At 42.4% G+C, this 16,334-nt stretch overlaps 1 protein-coding gene across 2 annotated transcripts in view; it reads left to right on the top strand.

Annotated features, from left to right (window-relative positions):
* LOC149470057 (protein unc-13 homolog C-like) overlaps window positions 1-16,334 on the top strand; it is a 434,551-nt gene that overhangs the window by 251,523 nt on the left and 166,694 nt on the right. For both annotated transcript variants that reach the window (XM_089668057.1, XM_089668050.1), the window contains exons 15-17: window positions 2,003-2,099; window positions 3,282-3,425; window positions 10,767-10,844. In XM_089668057.1, the coding sequence (XP_089524183.1) occupies window positions 2,003-2,099; window positions 3,282-3,425; window positions 10,767-10,844 (319 nt within the window). The remainder of the gene's footprint in view (window positions 1-2,002; window positions 2,100-3,281; window positions 3,426-10,766; window positions 10,845-16,334) is intronic.

Raw genomic sequence — 16,334 nt, 5'->3', positions numbered from 1 at the left:
AAATGGTCCAATACTGTCTGATTCAGCCATATTAATATCAGGGAGTTTATTCTGTTCGAATGCCATTAAATGAGCTAATAGTGTTTGTTCAGGCCAGGATAGTTCACTCTGCTTTGTTTTACACTTATCTTCTTTCGAGTTAGCTTGCTTAAACAGTGACCCTTGTTTAATTTGGATATTTACTTGTATTTTTCTGCCTTGTATCTCTTATCACGCAGTTAGTTTCCTTCAATTTAGAATAGGCAGACTAATTGAACATGACTTCTCATTAGGTGCTAGGGGTTGCTGCTGATTGCTGTTTGTTTTATGAAATGAAGGCCTTTCTTTCTTTAAAATAATATCAGAGATATCTCTTTTGTAAACAAGGGAGGTGGAGTGAAGGTGTTTCCTACAGCAACCAATTAAGAAGTGTAAATAATCAGCAACATCCAATTTTCAAATTTTTTTTTGTACATAGCTCTAATATTTTGCAGTAAGTTTAAGGTGACTTCTATGCGTTCCAAATGTTACAAATGAAAATTAAACTTCTAAATTAATGAGAATGAGTCAGGGATGGCAGTTTGTAGGAATCTACACTTAGAGGTTAATTTATGAAACATTTGCAATGTGATTATCATAATATTAAAGCAGGTGTAGCAATTATTCCCTGTAAATGTTGTGTAATAATTTTCTTTCACTGGGCAAATGAAACATTCCCTAATACTGGATCCTAAGAGAAAAATAGCCTTAAAAACATTCAACCATGGGAGTTAAGATTTACCATTAGAGAAAATAGCTGAACGCTATAGACTAAGAACATTCAACCAGCAGGGGAAATAATATAAGGGAGACTTCTGCACTGTGTGAAGTCTATGGAGAATCTTCTGTGAACAGCAGAACAAATGAGTGTTTGGCTGAACAAACCTTCAGCTGCACCATGAAGTGAAACATTTAGCAGTGGTATTATTACCACTACGAAATGTAGCAGCTGCTTCCTGGTTGTTAGGGAGCTGGAACCTGCCAGCATCCTAACAACCAATGACTCATCTCTGCTCAGCACATTCATTTATCATACTAGTCCTTTAGGTTTGGTATGGACTTTAAGGGGAACCCTGTGAGGAAAAAAAAATGGCATAGGCCCCCCCAGACCCGATATCCACACCAGACTGGTATGGAGTTAATGCATAAAGCAATAAAAAAAAACTGTGCAAGCTCCCCCTACCTCCATAATCCATACCAGACTCTTATCCAAGCAGCAAGCCTGAGTGATTAGGAAACACCCTAGAAAAGCACTTTGTCCCCATGTTTATGAGGACAAGGGCCTCATCCCAACTACACTGGTCCAAGCTTATTAGAATCTGGAAGTCCCCTTTAAAAATAAGAGAGATTCCAGATGCCAGCATCCTCTATGTGAATGTGTAAGGGGTACGTATAGTACCCCTATTAATGCACCAAAAAAGCCATTGGTAAAGAAACATGCACCTGTTGACAAGTGCTTTCATTAAAAAAGTAATCTCTTATGATGTGAATCCACCATCAATCATGCCATGCAGCGATGAAGAGCCACGTCAATCATAATGCCCGATACACCATCCCACCCAATTATGCAGCATTGACTGTGTTTTCTGACCCTTGAGCCTGCTTGTTTGTTGTGGAAAAGCATATATGTTGCAGATATATGTGCACATCATGTGGTCAGTGTTCCTTGATCAATCCTTTAGGCTCAAGCTAGAAACTTTTGTCATGCTTAGTAATTTACAAGTTTTTTTTATGCCAAAAGCAACTAATACCATATTAGTGATCATTTTCTGTTATTGATTAGATTATTGAATACAGATAAAGATTACTGCAGTGCTGGTTCATTTGTATAGAAATTACTCTTTCGCTACCTCCTAAAATGATCCTCTTCCCATCTTGTAATAGAGTTTTTATGTGTACAATACTTGGAAAGCTAGTTTAATGGGACAGTGGCAGTACCTCTATGAGAGGTTATATCTCATTTGGAACATTCTCAATGTTTTAGATGGTTTGAGCCCTTTGTTATTCAGTGGCTGGATGAAAATGAAGATGTGTCGATGGAATTTCTTCATGGCGCTCTCGGAAGGGATAAAAAAGATGGAGTAAGTTGAATGTAATTACTTGTCACATTACATTTAATAGAAGTGACACAAAAATCTGTGTTCTTGGTTAAGTCCATAAAACCTCTGTTTAAAGTGTATGAAAACCCAAAATCTATTTTTCATTTTTACTGCACTTGGCAGCAGAGTTGTCAGTCTGCCGTGTGTGCTCCTTCCATTGCATGTTGCATTGCCTATTAGGTCTGTCAGGAGAGGAGCTGAAGAAGTGTGCGTAGCAGGCTGCCAACTCTACTACTAATTGCTAGGCAGTGGTTTAGCATAGTCATCCTGCAACAGAAAGTGTTATTGCTGGCAGGATCTCCAGATCAAAAGCTTTGAAACAAATTCACAAACATTTGCTTAGGTCTACAGCAAGGCACGATATCAAGCATACAAAAATAGATTTATGGTTTACATACACTTTAAAATGGAAATGAACTTTGAAAACTGGCAGAAAGAAGAAAGGCAGGCAAAAGGCAAAAAAAACATCATCACCAGTATTGCCTGGGGTCTTCTCCAGCTGATCTTTCTTCATTGTGGACTTCCCATACCTTGCTCTTCATTGTGTCTCTGTGTATAGGTGTTTGCTTTTGTATATGCAGGGATTTGCTTCCGCATGGCACAGCCTCCAGCAAAGACTTTCCATGAATTACCAAGCCTTGCTGTGTACTGTGTCTCTGTATAGAGATGTCTGTTGCTTCCTCATATCAGAGCCTCCAGCAAGGAGAATGTAAGCAGCATATCAATTGAGCAAATCTCTTAAGACCAACAGGCAGAGACAGTAGTGCTTCCGATTGCAGACATAAAGCTAGGAATCTGTTGGTACCCTTAAATGGTTGGTACCATAAGCACCCTCAAATACTAGGTGCAATGCTAAGTGTAATTCTGTTTTTTAGGAGGATTTCCAGACAAAGGGTATATTTTTTAGCATATTGCTTAGGTGCAATTACTGTAACATTTCTAGATGTTACCTATAACAGAAACCTTAATTTTTAGTTTAGTTAATTTCCACTTTAATCTTCGTTATTTTCTGTATGAATGGTTAGGTTTTGTTGGATATATAATAATGGGAGTCTTGTTATAAAGGACCTGCCATGTTTCATAAACTGGTGATTAATATTGTGAGAAGCAGGTTACCAGTGTTTCAATGTTCAATGTTTCTAAGTCATCTCTTCTCTTCCTTAGTTCCAGGCAACATCAGAACATGCCTTGTTTTCCTGCTCAGTGGTCGATGTCTTCACACAATTAAATCAGAGCTTTGAGATTATCAAGAAACTAGAGTGCCCTAATCCAGAAGCGCTGTCTCATTTAATGAGGAGATTTGCAAAGGTACATTTCAGTGAGCTGGTTCAAATGTGTATGTGCATGCAATACAGCTGAATCTTTGTGGTTATATTGTGCCAGTATGTGAAGAATGTAGGAAAATGTTTACATCAGCCATATACAGTATCATCCAACAGCTGACACTGCCACCATATTATTCAGAATTCAGGAGCAACATAACGGTTTCCCTGGTATTGCAAGGTCATTTGGTAATTTCAAAGAATTCAGAAGGTAGCAAAATGAACCTGCAATTTAATAGATTTTCAGTTGGTACCCTAATGCATGAGAGTCAGTAAATTCCCATTATGCTATGAAGCTTGCTGATGTTAAAGCTGATCAGGCACAGGCAAACAGTTAATGCACAGAATAAATACATATATAGGAGTTATTTTTTTCTGTCCATCTAGTCCTTTGATTTTCACAGTACTGCCTCTTAGACCTGTCCTGCTGCAGTTTCACTATTCACTTAGAGTTTCCCTCCGACCCTGTGACTGGACAGTGAAAGAAGATGCAGTACGCAGATGAGCTCATCTCTCTGTTACTGTGCTCTCCCCACCGGTCAACATTCTTCGTGTATATTGCAGTACACTAAATTGGCTGTTTGCACTGATTCCCCCAGTAGACTGCAAAAGGCAGATACCAAGTCAAATTTGGGTACTTGCGTGGAAAATATATATTTTAAAGATCAATTAAACTTTCAATTTAAATCAGCTAAACACATCCCAAAGTCATAAAAAAACACTTTCTGTTCTTTAGAAAGCAGCTACAGATCAAATAGAAAAGTCTGTCTTCCTTTTTGCGTGGCAGCAGCGATCTCTCTGCAGAAGTCCCAATCACCAAAGCTTGAAGTGGAACCTCATTCAAAAAGGGAATTTCTGCTTTTCCAACCCGCCCTCATCTAACATATTTGGAATGGGTTTTTTTTGTTTTTTTTGTACAGGTATTCACTCCCCACTTCCGGTCTGATTACCTAGGTGATCAGAGTGGAAGTTCTCTCTCCCCCCTCACAACCTCATGGGATACAGCACAGGGCCCAGCAGTCTGTGAGACCTTTTAGATAGCACAGTGCGGATCTCAGTGGGGAGCCATCCTGTAAAGACACAAGGAAACAAGTAAACCTGTAAGGGACATGAAGGTTGGTGAAGAACCAGCTTGGGTGAGGCAACAGCTGGATTCCTGGACAGATAAGTGTCCTTTTTTTAAAAGTCAGCAGCTATAGTATTTATAGATGCTGACTTAATTTTTTACAAACTGACTGAAGTTCCTCTTTAAAGTGGAATTTTCCCCATAACAACTTGATAAAAAATAATGTTCTTTAGCAAGGAGCATACATTTCACATTATGCTACTAAAATTAGTGTGTGCTGTAAATTGCCTCCAACATTGTTTCTGTTTCTTCTTGCTGATGGCTGACATTTTGCTGAAGCCCAGAGCCCCTGAGCAGTAGTAAATCTTTAGGCTTTAGGTAGATCAGCCTCTAGATTTTTTGGAGTGCCAAAAAATAGAGAAACTGAACATCTGCAGAACAGTGTATTACAGGATGTTAAACAGTATAGGTATTTATTTTTAATAATTTACAGAGCTATATCTGCAAAATGGGCCAACCTGAAGTGATCTAGCAGGACTTCATTTTCTGACTAAAGTTCCACTTTAGGCTCCCTGCTGATTGGAGAGCTCTAGCTTCCACACAGAGAGAGAGTCCCATTCTGCATCATGTTGGCAAGGGGACATAGTTTTCCACTCAAGCTGTGTACAAGAGATGCAAAACCCCTTTCGTTTAGATGCATCAGAAATGTGTTCAGCTGATTTAAACTTAAGGTTTGGGTTGACTTTAATGATGTATTAAAAATGACCCCCCCCCCCCCCCCATACATGATGCATGCATCTTTTTATGCTGATGTCATTAATTCAGTTGCTCACAATTTATTGTATCCCAATTCCTTGTCTATTTAGGCACTGGTGACATAGACAGGGCCTTATAGCTGCCCCCTAGGAAGGTTATGTCACCAGTGCTTTCCAGTGAGATATTGTCTACATGGTCTCGATCTATAAGATCTCCTGAGATTTTTTTTCTCAGGGGAAAACATTTTTTATTGTAAATGAAAAGTACGGTATTAAATGTGCCGGTGCAGGAGCTGCTTGCATGCCATTGTGGGGGTGGCAATGAAATGCAAGAAATGAAGGGAGCTAGAATTCTCTGTCCTTAGCTAAAATTTCAGTAGGAAAAAAAAGCCCTGAATCCAGGGGCGGACTGACCATACCGGCACTCGGGCACTGCCCGAGGGCCCGGGCCAGTAGGGGACACCATGAGAGGCTCTGTCACTGCCCCTCTACTTGTTGCAGTGCACAAATCATTCAGCAGTCTCTGTACATGGTGCTCTCCTCAGAAATTTCCTGTCAGTCCCCAAAGATCAGTGATGTGATGGTCCCCACACATAAATCCCCTAACCTGAGGACGGAATGGAGATACCCGAGAGCCCGGTGTCCGGCCACAGAACTAGGAACACCCCCTCTGGGAAAGCCGTGCATGGAAAGCCCCACCCTTCCTCTGCAGCCCGGCCTCTGGGATCACTCACTGCCCCAGCTCTGCAGCCCTGATCTTCCTTTTTTTTTTGTGTCCCTGTCTGGGATGATTCGAAGGTGATCCTGTATGTGGATGGAGGATAATCTTCTATTGTGAGTGCAAATCAAGAGCATAAAAGAATATTGGACCACGGTACAGTGCACACACTGCTGTAAAGGGGGCTATGGAGGTGGCTGATTTAAAACAATAGCTCTAGATCCTGCCTGAGACTAGGTGAGAGCAGCCTGGGGCCATAGTTGTGAATAGCAGACATGTTGAACACTCCCCTCACCCCCCTCTCTATCTCACCCCCCTCTCTATCTCACCCCCCTCTCTATCTCTCACCCCCCCCTTTCTTTCTCACCCCCCCCTTTCTTTCTCACCCCCCTTCTCCCTCTCACCCCCTCTTCTCCCTCTCACCCCCCCTTCTCCCTCTCACCCCCCTTCTCTCTCTCACCCCCCTTCTCTCTCACCCCCCTTTCTCTTTCACCCTCTTTCTGTCTCTTTCACCTCTTTGTCCTCTCTTGCCCCCCCACCCCTTCTTCCTCTCTCGCCCCCCCTCTTTCACCCCCTCTCACCCCTCTCTTTTGCCCTCCTCTCTCACCCCCATCGTTCGCCCTCCCCTCTTGCCCCCCTCTTTTACCCTCCTCTCTCGCCCCCTTCTTTCACCCTCCTCTCTCGCCTCCCTCTTTCGCCCTCCCCTCTTGTCCCCCTCTTTCACCTTCCCCTCTTGTCCCCCTCTTTCGCCTTCCCCTCTTGCCCCCCTCTTTCGCCCTCCCCTCTTGCCCCCCTCTTTCGCCCTCCCCTCTTGCCCCCCTCTTTCGCCCTCCCCTCTTGCCCCCCTCTTTCGCCCTCCCCTCTTGCCCCCCTCTTTCGCCCTCCCCTCTTGCCCCCCTCTTTCGCCCTCCCCTCTTGCCCCCCTCTTTCGCCCTCCCCTCTTGCCCCCTCTTTCGCCCTCCCCTCTTGCCCCCCTCTTTCGCCCTCCCCTCTTGCCCCCCTCTTTCGCCCTCCCCTCTCGCCCCCCTCTTTCTCCCTCCCTTCTCGCCCCCCTCTTTCGCCCTCCCCTCTCGCCCCCCTCTTTCGCCCTCCCTTCTCGCCCCCCTCTTTTGCCCTCCCCTCTCGCCCCCCTCTTTTGCCCTCCCCTCTCGCCCCCCTCTTTTGCCCTCCCCTCTCGCCCCCCTCTTTTGCCCTCCCCTCTCGCCCCCCTCTTCCGCCCTCCCCTCTCGCCCCCCTCTTTTGCCCTCCCCTCTCGCCCCCCTCTTCCGCCCTCCCCTCTCTCTCACCCCCTTCTCTCTCACCCCCTTCTCTCTTTTGCCCTCCCCTCTCTCCTCTCTCTTTTTTCCCCCTCTTGTCCTCTCTCTCACCCCCTTTCTCTTTCACCCCCCCTCTCTCTCGCTCCCCCGTCTCTCTCGTACCCTCTCTCTTGTCCCTTCTCTGTCACCCCCTCTCTCTGCTATATGTAGGTGGAGCTTTGTGTAGGTTTGGCTTGGGACACATGGGGCTCCATTATCTCCTATTGCCCCATGAGTTTTCAGTCCGCCCCTGCCTAAGTCCATAAGTTCCAAAGGTATTTGCAACAACATCCTTTTGTCTTGGAAAGGTGACATAGTTGCAACACACCTCCTGGCTGACATACTTCTGCCCACTATACCAGCTGAACATGTGCACACCATCTTAGAGAGACAAAGGAACAGGGTCAGTGCATGGTTTATCACAGCTCCTGTACCCAAACATGCATAACCCTATTCCCATAGTACCCCACTGGGTAACCCATTCCATGAGTACCCCACTGGGGATTCCCACAATGGCAGATCACTGGTGAGCTGAGATAAAAAGCCTGAATGACGCATGCTCTGCTGATGGACACATAGATTGATAGCTTCTTCCTTCACTGATGTGAATGCACAATATATATAAAAGCGCTGAGTAAATTGACAGCACTATATAAGTATCTGTAATAAATTGTCCCAGAGCAAAGTCCTATTATGACACCTTTCCTCTGATTTAAAGGATAACTCCCACCAAAGCATAAACCCAGGGGAATGGTCTCTGCAGCCTGTGATCTTCCAGAATCTCTGTCAACAATGAGAGAGAACCAGTTGTGGACATTTTAGCATCCAGATTTAACAACCAACTGCACAGAGGTTTAGCCAGAGCAATGGATCCTCTAGCCTTAGCAGTAGATGTGCTGGTGATTCTATTGAACTCATTCAAGCTGATCTATGCCCTTCCTCCACTAATGATTCTCTTTCGGTTGCTGCGCAAGATTGAGGTGGAAAAGGTTCATGTGGTTCCCATTCCACTGAATTGGCACAGAAGGACATGGTACTAAGACATACTCAGACTCTTGGCAGAAGGGCCTTAGGCTCTTCCAATCAGGCCATATACTGTGTACTGGTGCAAGGCCCCTATTCCATGCTGTTTGCAATGCACTGGCTTTAATGGCATGACTGTTGAAACCCAGGTTCTGAGAGATAGGGGTATATCTGATTCAGTCATCAAAAAATTTACCTCACGCAAGATTACACATGGAAGGCTTGCTTTGCCCAGTATGAGGAAGGCAATCTAAGTCTCAAGGAAAACTGTTTTTTTCTGTCTTGGCCTTTTTTTTAACCACTTGCCCTCCTGAGGATTTGCCCCTCTTCCTGACCAGGCCATTTTTTGCAACACGATACTGTGTTACTTTAACTGACAATTTTGTGGTCATGCAATGCTGCATCCAAATCAAATTTATGTCTTTTTTTCCCACAAATAGAGCTTTCTTTTAGTGGTATTTGACCTCTACGTTTTTTTTGTGCGCTATAAGCAAAACACACCTGACAATTTTGAAAAGAAAACAATATTTTTGACTTTTTGCTATAAAACATATCCAGTAAAAAAATTTTAAAAATCTGATTGTATCATAAATTTAGGCCAAAATGTATTCTGCCACATGTCTTTGCTAAAAAAAAAATCCCAATACGTGTAAATTAATTGGTTTACATGAAAGTTATAGCGTCTACAAATTGCAGTATATATACTGGAATTTTTTTTTTTATACTAGTAATGGCAACGATCAGTGACTTATAGTGGGACTGTGGCAGGCATTCTGGCACTGGGGGGGAACTAACTGCCACTGACATCCCAATGACACTATTACAGTGATCAGTGCTAATAACAAGCACTGACACTGTACTAATGACACTGGGCAGGAAGGAGTTAACATCTGAGGCAATCAAACTGTGTGTTGTGTTTTACATTATGTGCTTTGTGTGTTTTACTAGGGTGACAAGCTGCTTTGTATTGCTCTGCTGTGCAGAGCAATACAAAGCAGCCTGTTTGTTCTGACAGGGGAGAGATCCGTGTTGTTTACACACAGACCTTTCCCCTTTCACTGTTCCTTGGCAATCACGGGGTGCTGGCGGGGAATCTACAGCCGGGAGATTAACATGTCTATCAGGTAGGGCGACGCGTGCGCTCCCTACCCAGAAATGCAAATCATGTATATATACATCATTTTGTGCAGCCCTGCTACTCTGTAGCAATAGTTATGCTATAGGGTGGCGAGGAAGCAGTTAATCTGGTCTTGACCAATATCTGACCCTTGAGTACCCTCAAGGGACAGATTTCTGTTTTATCCATCCTTTTCAAGAAACATCTTGCTTCACAGTTCTTAATCAAGACTTTTCTTCAAGGAGTTGTGCATAATAACCCCCCATTCAGCATCCTATATCATCTTGGGATCTAAACCTGGTGCTGTATGTGCTCCATATGCCCCCCTTCCCCTTTTTTGCTGAGGTATCCCTTTGTGAAACCTCATATGTAAGATTGCCTTTCTAGTATGTATTGCAGGGGTTGGACTGAAAATGGAAACACTGCATGATTTGTGTGAAAGTGATCACATTTCACGTTGAAAGCGTACGTGATGTAACACTCTTTTGCTTCCACTGTGTGATGAGATACCTAGCTAATAGGTGAAGACACTGTTGATCACTTAGTCATCGCCCAGAGTGGAGAACTGTCAGTCACCACTGTCTTCTCTGCTCCCCCCAGCACAAACTGGAGCGCTGGCCTGTGGAGGGGGCGGGATCAGATCGCTGAAAGGCTGAGTCAGCTGCCAGTCCAGGGATCTGGGTGGTTCATGACTTTAAAGTCGAGACCTCTCTCAAGTCTGGACCAGCTGAGTGATGTCATTCAACAGAGGACTTTAGCCCACTGTCAGCTGACAATGGGACATAAGAGTGCAGAACAAACTTTTTTTTTTTCCTGTGATCCACTGGAGAAGTAAAGCCAAATGGACTTTGGCTGTACCCTCCTTTCAGATATGGAGAATTTTGTCTTACCTGTAAATGTTTTATCTGTCCTGTACTATACTCCAAGATTTCAAATTTACAGGTAAGTCACAATTCCCTTTTTTCTACATTATGGACAATCCATTAGGGGAGAGTGGCACCATCATTTGGCTCTGTAGTGGCTGTGGCATCTGCGTAGAACTGGAAACACCAGTGGAGCTATCTCACTACTGGAGCCCCCAAGATATATAATACTGTTAATTAGTATGTGATTCCACTTGCTAGCAACAACACAGAATTTTATTTTATTTTGGGTTGTGTTTATTCACTAGAGGTCATTTTTTCACTTTGCCTTTTTAAAATTGTATCACCTAACAATAATAGTTTACATAATCCTAACTTCTTGTTTTTACTACTAAATGTACAGTACACTGTGGATTTGCAGCTGGCTTGCAAACAGTTCAGATTGTACATTTTGTTCTACCGACAGTAATTATGTATCCTTTCATTTTAGACCATCAACAAAGTGCTTCTTCAATACGCTGCAATTATATCCAATGATTTCAGCTTATACTGTGGAAAAGAAAATGTGGTAAGTAATAAGCTCTGTTTTATTTACAACACTAAAAAGCCTTTAAATCATGGCTTAGATTCAAATGAACAAGACACCCGCGTGACCATGTCCTTACTGTACATTTCATACTTCTTTAGGCAAGGTGGAGGTGTATAAAAATCACAGAATAGTACTAGTACAGAAAATTAACGCTTTGCATGTCTATCAGATAGACATGCAAATGTAAATATTGGCAGGAGGATACAAGAAACTGCTGTCTAGGCACATATTGACATGTTAGACGTTTTTGTAGCTTTGAAAATAGTGTCCAAACTACTTATATGGTGTATACTTGGCAATCTAAACAGCTGTGCCTTTAGAAACAGATGTTCCTGATTGGACTGATTTTTAGTTTTTCAGTGAAAATACAGGGCATCTATATCCCTTTTAATAAAATAAAATCGTATGCTGTTTTCTCTTTTACTATAAATATCTAAGCCCAGCAAAAAATGTATATACTTTTTTTGCTTGCAAGGTATAATTTAAAAGTAATTGGAAAAGTGTCCTGAGCACATATGGGACCTATGATTTCTAACATACTTCTAAAACACACGCACACACACGCACACGCAACATAACTTCCTTTTTTCAAAACGCAATAAAACCCATTTTATGAATCAGAATTGTTTTTATTGTCTTTAATAATGTAGGTACATATCTAAAGTTCTGTTTTACACAGTTTTGAAAATCATATCAGGTAGGTGACGCCCCCCATTGTCCATACACTGAATAAGACGATTTCTGGCGGTTTTCATGACCCTTACCAGCATAGCAGCGGGTATGTTGGCAATTTCTGCGTGGATGTTGGCCTTCAGGTCTTGTAGGGTCCTTGGACGGTTTACATAAATGCGGGATTTCAAAAAACCCCACAAAAAAAAGTCACAAGGGGCCAAATCGGGGGAGTGGGCTGGCCACTCCAAATTGCCCCTTATTGAGATGAGGCGCTCCGGGAAGTGTTCCCTTAAAACAGCCATTGATGCTCTTGAAGTGTGAGCCATTGCTCCGTCCTGTTGGAACCAAATTTCCCCTAAGTCCAATTCATCAAGTTGTGGAAAAACAAATTCCTCCAACATGTTCACATACCGGTCTTAATTCACTTATTCAGTGTATGGACAATAGGGGGCGTCACCTACCTGATATGATTTTCAAAACTGTGTAAAACAGAACTTTAGATATGTACCTACAGTTGCAAGAAAAAGTATGTGAACCCCTTGGGATTACGTGGAGTTTTGCATGAATTGGGCATAAAATGTGCTCTGAACGGCATCTAAGTCACAACAATAGAAGAACACAGTCTGCTGAACATAATACTACACAAATATTAGATGTTGCCATGGTTTAATTGCACATAACATGTAAACATTCACAGTGCAGGGAGGAAAAAGTATGTGAAGCCCTAGCTTAATGACTTCTCCCAGAGATAATTGGAGCCAGGAGTGAGCCAACTTTAACTCCAATCAGTGTGATGATATTGGATGTGTTGCTGACAGCTGTCCTGCCCTTAAAAAACACACACCTGTTTTGGGTTTACTGGTTTCAAGAAGCACTGTCTGATGTGAACCATGCCTCGCAGAAAAGAGCTATCAGAAGACCTACGATCAAGAATTGCTGACTTGCATGAAGCTGGAAAGGGTTACAAAAGTATCTCCAAAAGCCTTGATGTTCATGTGTCCACGGTAAGACAGACTGTCTACAAATGGAGAAAGTTTAGCACTGTTGCTACTCTCCCTAGGCGTGGTCGTCCTGTAAAAATGACTGCAAGAGCACAGCGCAGAATGCTGCATGAGGTAAAGAAGAATCCCAGAGTGTCAGCTAAAGACCTACAGAAATCTCTGGCACATACTAACATTTTTGTTGACACATCTACAATAAGGAAAACATTAAACAAGAATGGAGTACATGGGAGGACACCACGGAGGAAGCCATTGCTGTCCAAAAAGAATATTGCAGTACGTTTGAAGTATGCAAAAGAGCACCTGGATGTTCCACAGCACTACTGGCAAAATATACTGTGGACAGATGAAACCAAGATTGAGTTGTTTGGGAAGAACACACAACACTATGTGTGGAGAAAAAAAGGCACAGCACACCAACATCAAAACCTCATCCCCATTGTAAAACATGGCGGAGGGAGCATCATGGTTTGGGGCTGCTTTGCTGCCTCAGGACCTGGATGGATTGTTGTCATTGATGGGAAAATGAATTCCAGAGTTTATCAAGACATTTTGCAGGAAAACGTACGACCATCTGTCCGCCAACTGAAGCTCTGCAGAGGATGGGTGAGGCAACAGGACAATGACCCAAAGCATACAAGTAATTCAACAAACCAATGGCTGCAACAGCACAGAATACGCCTTCTGGAGTGGCCCAGTCAGAGTCCTGACCTCAACCCGATTGAAATGCTGTGGCATGACCTTAAGAGAGCGATTCACACCAGACATCCCAAGAATATTGCTACACTGAAACAGTTTTGTGAAGAGGAGTGGTCCAAAATTACTCCAGATCGTTGTGCAGGTCTGATCTGCAACTACAGGAAACGTTTGGTTGAGGTTATTGCTGCCAAAGGAGGGTCAACCGGTTATTAAGTCCAAAGGTTCACATACTTTTTCCTCCCTGCACTGTGAATGTTTACATGTTATGTGCAATTAAACCATGGCAACATCTAATGTTTGTGTAGTATTATGTTCAGCAGACAGTGTTCTTCTATTGTTGTGACTTAGATGACGTTCAGAGCACATTTTATGCCCAATTCATGCAAAACTCCACGTAATCCCAAGGGGTTCACATACTTTTTCTTGCAACTGTACATTATTAAAGACCATAAAAACAATTTTGATTCATAAAATGGGTTTTATTGCGTTTTGAAAAAAGGAAGTTGTGTTGATGCACCCTGTGTGTATATATATATATATATATATATATATATATATATGTGTGTGTGTATGTATGTATGTGTGTATATATATATATATATATATATATATATATACACTCCAGTCAGCCATAACATTCTGCACACCTACCATAACTCCTCAAGGCATGGACTCCACTAGACTTCTGAAAGTACGCTGTGATATCTGGCAGACTCAGAGATAAGACACTTGTGTGTAGCAATAATGTTCCTCCATAAGATGTTTTGTCCCAAGTAACTACACACTTGTACTGAGGTATGTGTTGCATTTGGAGGGACATGCAGAGCCATTATCCACTCACATTACCTCACTTCCATTAACAAAATGAAACCCCATTGGATACATAGCACAGGTCTTACATACAGTATGTCCTGAGTTAACTCTTCCCTTCCCGTACCTAGAGATCAGGCCTTAGATCTCTGTAACACTAGTCTGTTCCAGGGTCAGAGCACTGACCTCCCCTCGCTACCGGAGGACCCGTCACCTAACCAGGTACCACACTAAATGAATGGTTGCTGTAGCTGGATTCCCTTTCGATTATCCATGGCAAATACCCAATCTTGCCAGGTAATCTTTAGTAGTGGTTTTAAACATACCCCATAGTGCTTTCACAGACCCAAGTTCTTTAGGAATACGCCAAGACCTAACACACACACCACTTGAACTTCAGACCAGGCTCATGGCAGTTGAAACAACTTTTACTGAGAATTCAGCAGAACATGTTTAACATCCTTATCCTAACTATCTCTAGTTGTAGCTGCCAAAACATACCTGCAGAGGTAAAGCCCTTTTGGAAAAAGTTCATGATTGGATGAACTCGAGTAGAGGTGTCCCAGCAAGCTTCTGTAAGGTTCCCATTCAATTGCCTGTTCACCCCAGGACTGGAACCTCTTCTCTTTTATATCACACAGGAGGGAGGCCTGGACCCCAGGAAAAAAGACCTAAAACATGATCAGGGCAGGCAGAAAGAAACATTAACCCTTTGCCCCTGATCTGGGCAGCCAAGTAGCAAATTAAAACATACAATACAGTAGGCAACTTGTCTACATTCAAATATGCAGCCTATACGCAATAAACTGTGATGCACTGTGTGTTCTAACACTTTTCTATTGGAACCAGCATTAACTTTTACAGAAATTTGAGCTACAGTAGATCCTCATTTTTAGGTGCCATTGTAATGAGATAATCAATGTTATTCACTTTACCTATCAGTGGTCATAATGTTATGGCTGATTTGTGTCTAAAGAACTGGAAGTGAGGTGCAACTATTCGTTTTTTTTAATACACGGGTGCATGTACTGAATGGGCTTCACTTTAATATAATAAAATATGGTATGCCATACAGCAATTTAAATATCCAATTTGAGTTTATTTACTTTGTCATCTGGTGGGACAGGTAAATAGCCATGAACATCAAACCAACAATGGTTTTGGGCATCCCACCTTTTCTCAGTTCAGATGTGTCTACCAGTGTTACAAATGATAACTTTTTTCTTTCTCAAGAGGTAATATGTTAAAACATAGTCAGTTTACTGTATATATCTACAGGCTCAAATACAAAAGGTTACCTTCTGTAGGAAAATCAAAGGTGCTCTAAAGCATCTGAAAATACAATGTAGTACAAATCACACTTGTCATAGGACACAAAGTAAGGAATTACTGTATACAAAATATAAAGATACAAATCATAATCTCTGTTCAAGCCATAAAGATGTAGGGTAAAGTTTATTGATTGAAACCATCTTTTTAAGTGTCAGTATGTATCTATGTCTAGGGTTCTCTTCCTCTATCAGTCAACATCAGAATTTTTCTTCTCCGTAAAATGCATGGCTACCAGTTCACTCATATATTTCTTTTTAATGGAGCATTGGTGCAGAGCAATACAATCTTTTACCTTTTGTGTAGTCTCCCCAGTGTACAGTAACATGCAAGGGCTCATTAATACATAATTAAAAAGGAAGATTGACATGTGCTGTGTACTAACCCTTAATGTGGAACTCTGTTTCAGTTTAAAGATGTGTAAACATTCTTCCTTTCAATATAAATGAACACTGGATACAATTCCGGCAAAAAAAATGCTCCTTTCTGTTTGGATCCCCAGAACGCTTAGGGATCTCATGGTGAAATTTTCTTAAAATCCGCACGTAACAACCAGTTTCTAAAACAATGGGTCAACATTGAGGTCATCTTAAAATGCTGGAATGTGGGGGGCGTGGCGACCACTTGCTTACAAGGCTGCACTTTGCTAAAGCACCACTCAGCACAGGGGAGGCATCAACTTCTAAGCAGCCCAGGATCAAATACAGATCTACCTGTCCAGCTCACCGACTCCCCCAGATCCCACTGCACCTGATGATATGGGGAAGCATCGTCAGAACCCACCTCAGGTAAATAAATGATCTGATTTCTTCCCAAATATGTCCAGCGGACTTCAACAAAATGGCGGTCAGAGACAATATTCACTGCCACTGGCCGGACCTCTAGAGCCCATTACAGTGGATCACACAGAAACAGGGCAAGGGCATATCGAAGATGCAGCTGCCAATATAGATTCAGC

This window comes from Staurois parvus, unplaced genomic scaffold (genome assembly GCF_062004578.1).
Source record: "Staurois parvus isolate SC_StPar_1 unplaced genomic scaffold, SC_StPar_1.0 ptg000054l, whole genome shotgun sequence".
NCBI classification, from domain to species: Eukaryota; Metazoa; Chordata; class Amphibia; order Anura; family Ranidae; genus Staurois; species Staurois parvus.
This window is presented reverse-complemented; position numbering and strand designations above follow the sequence as displayed.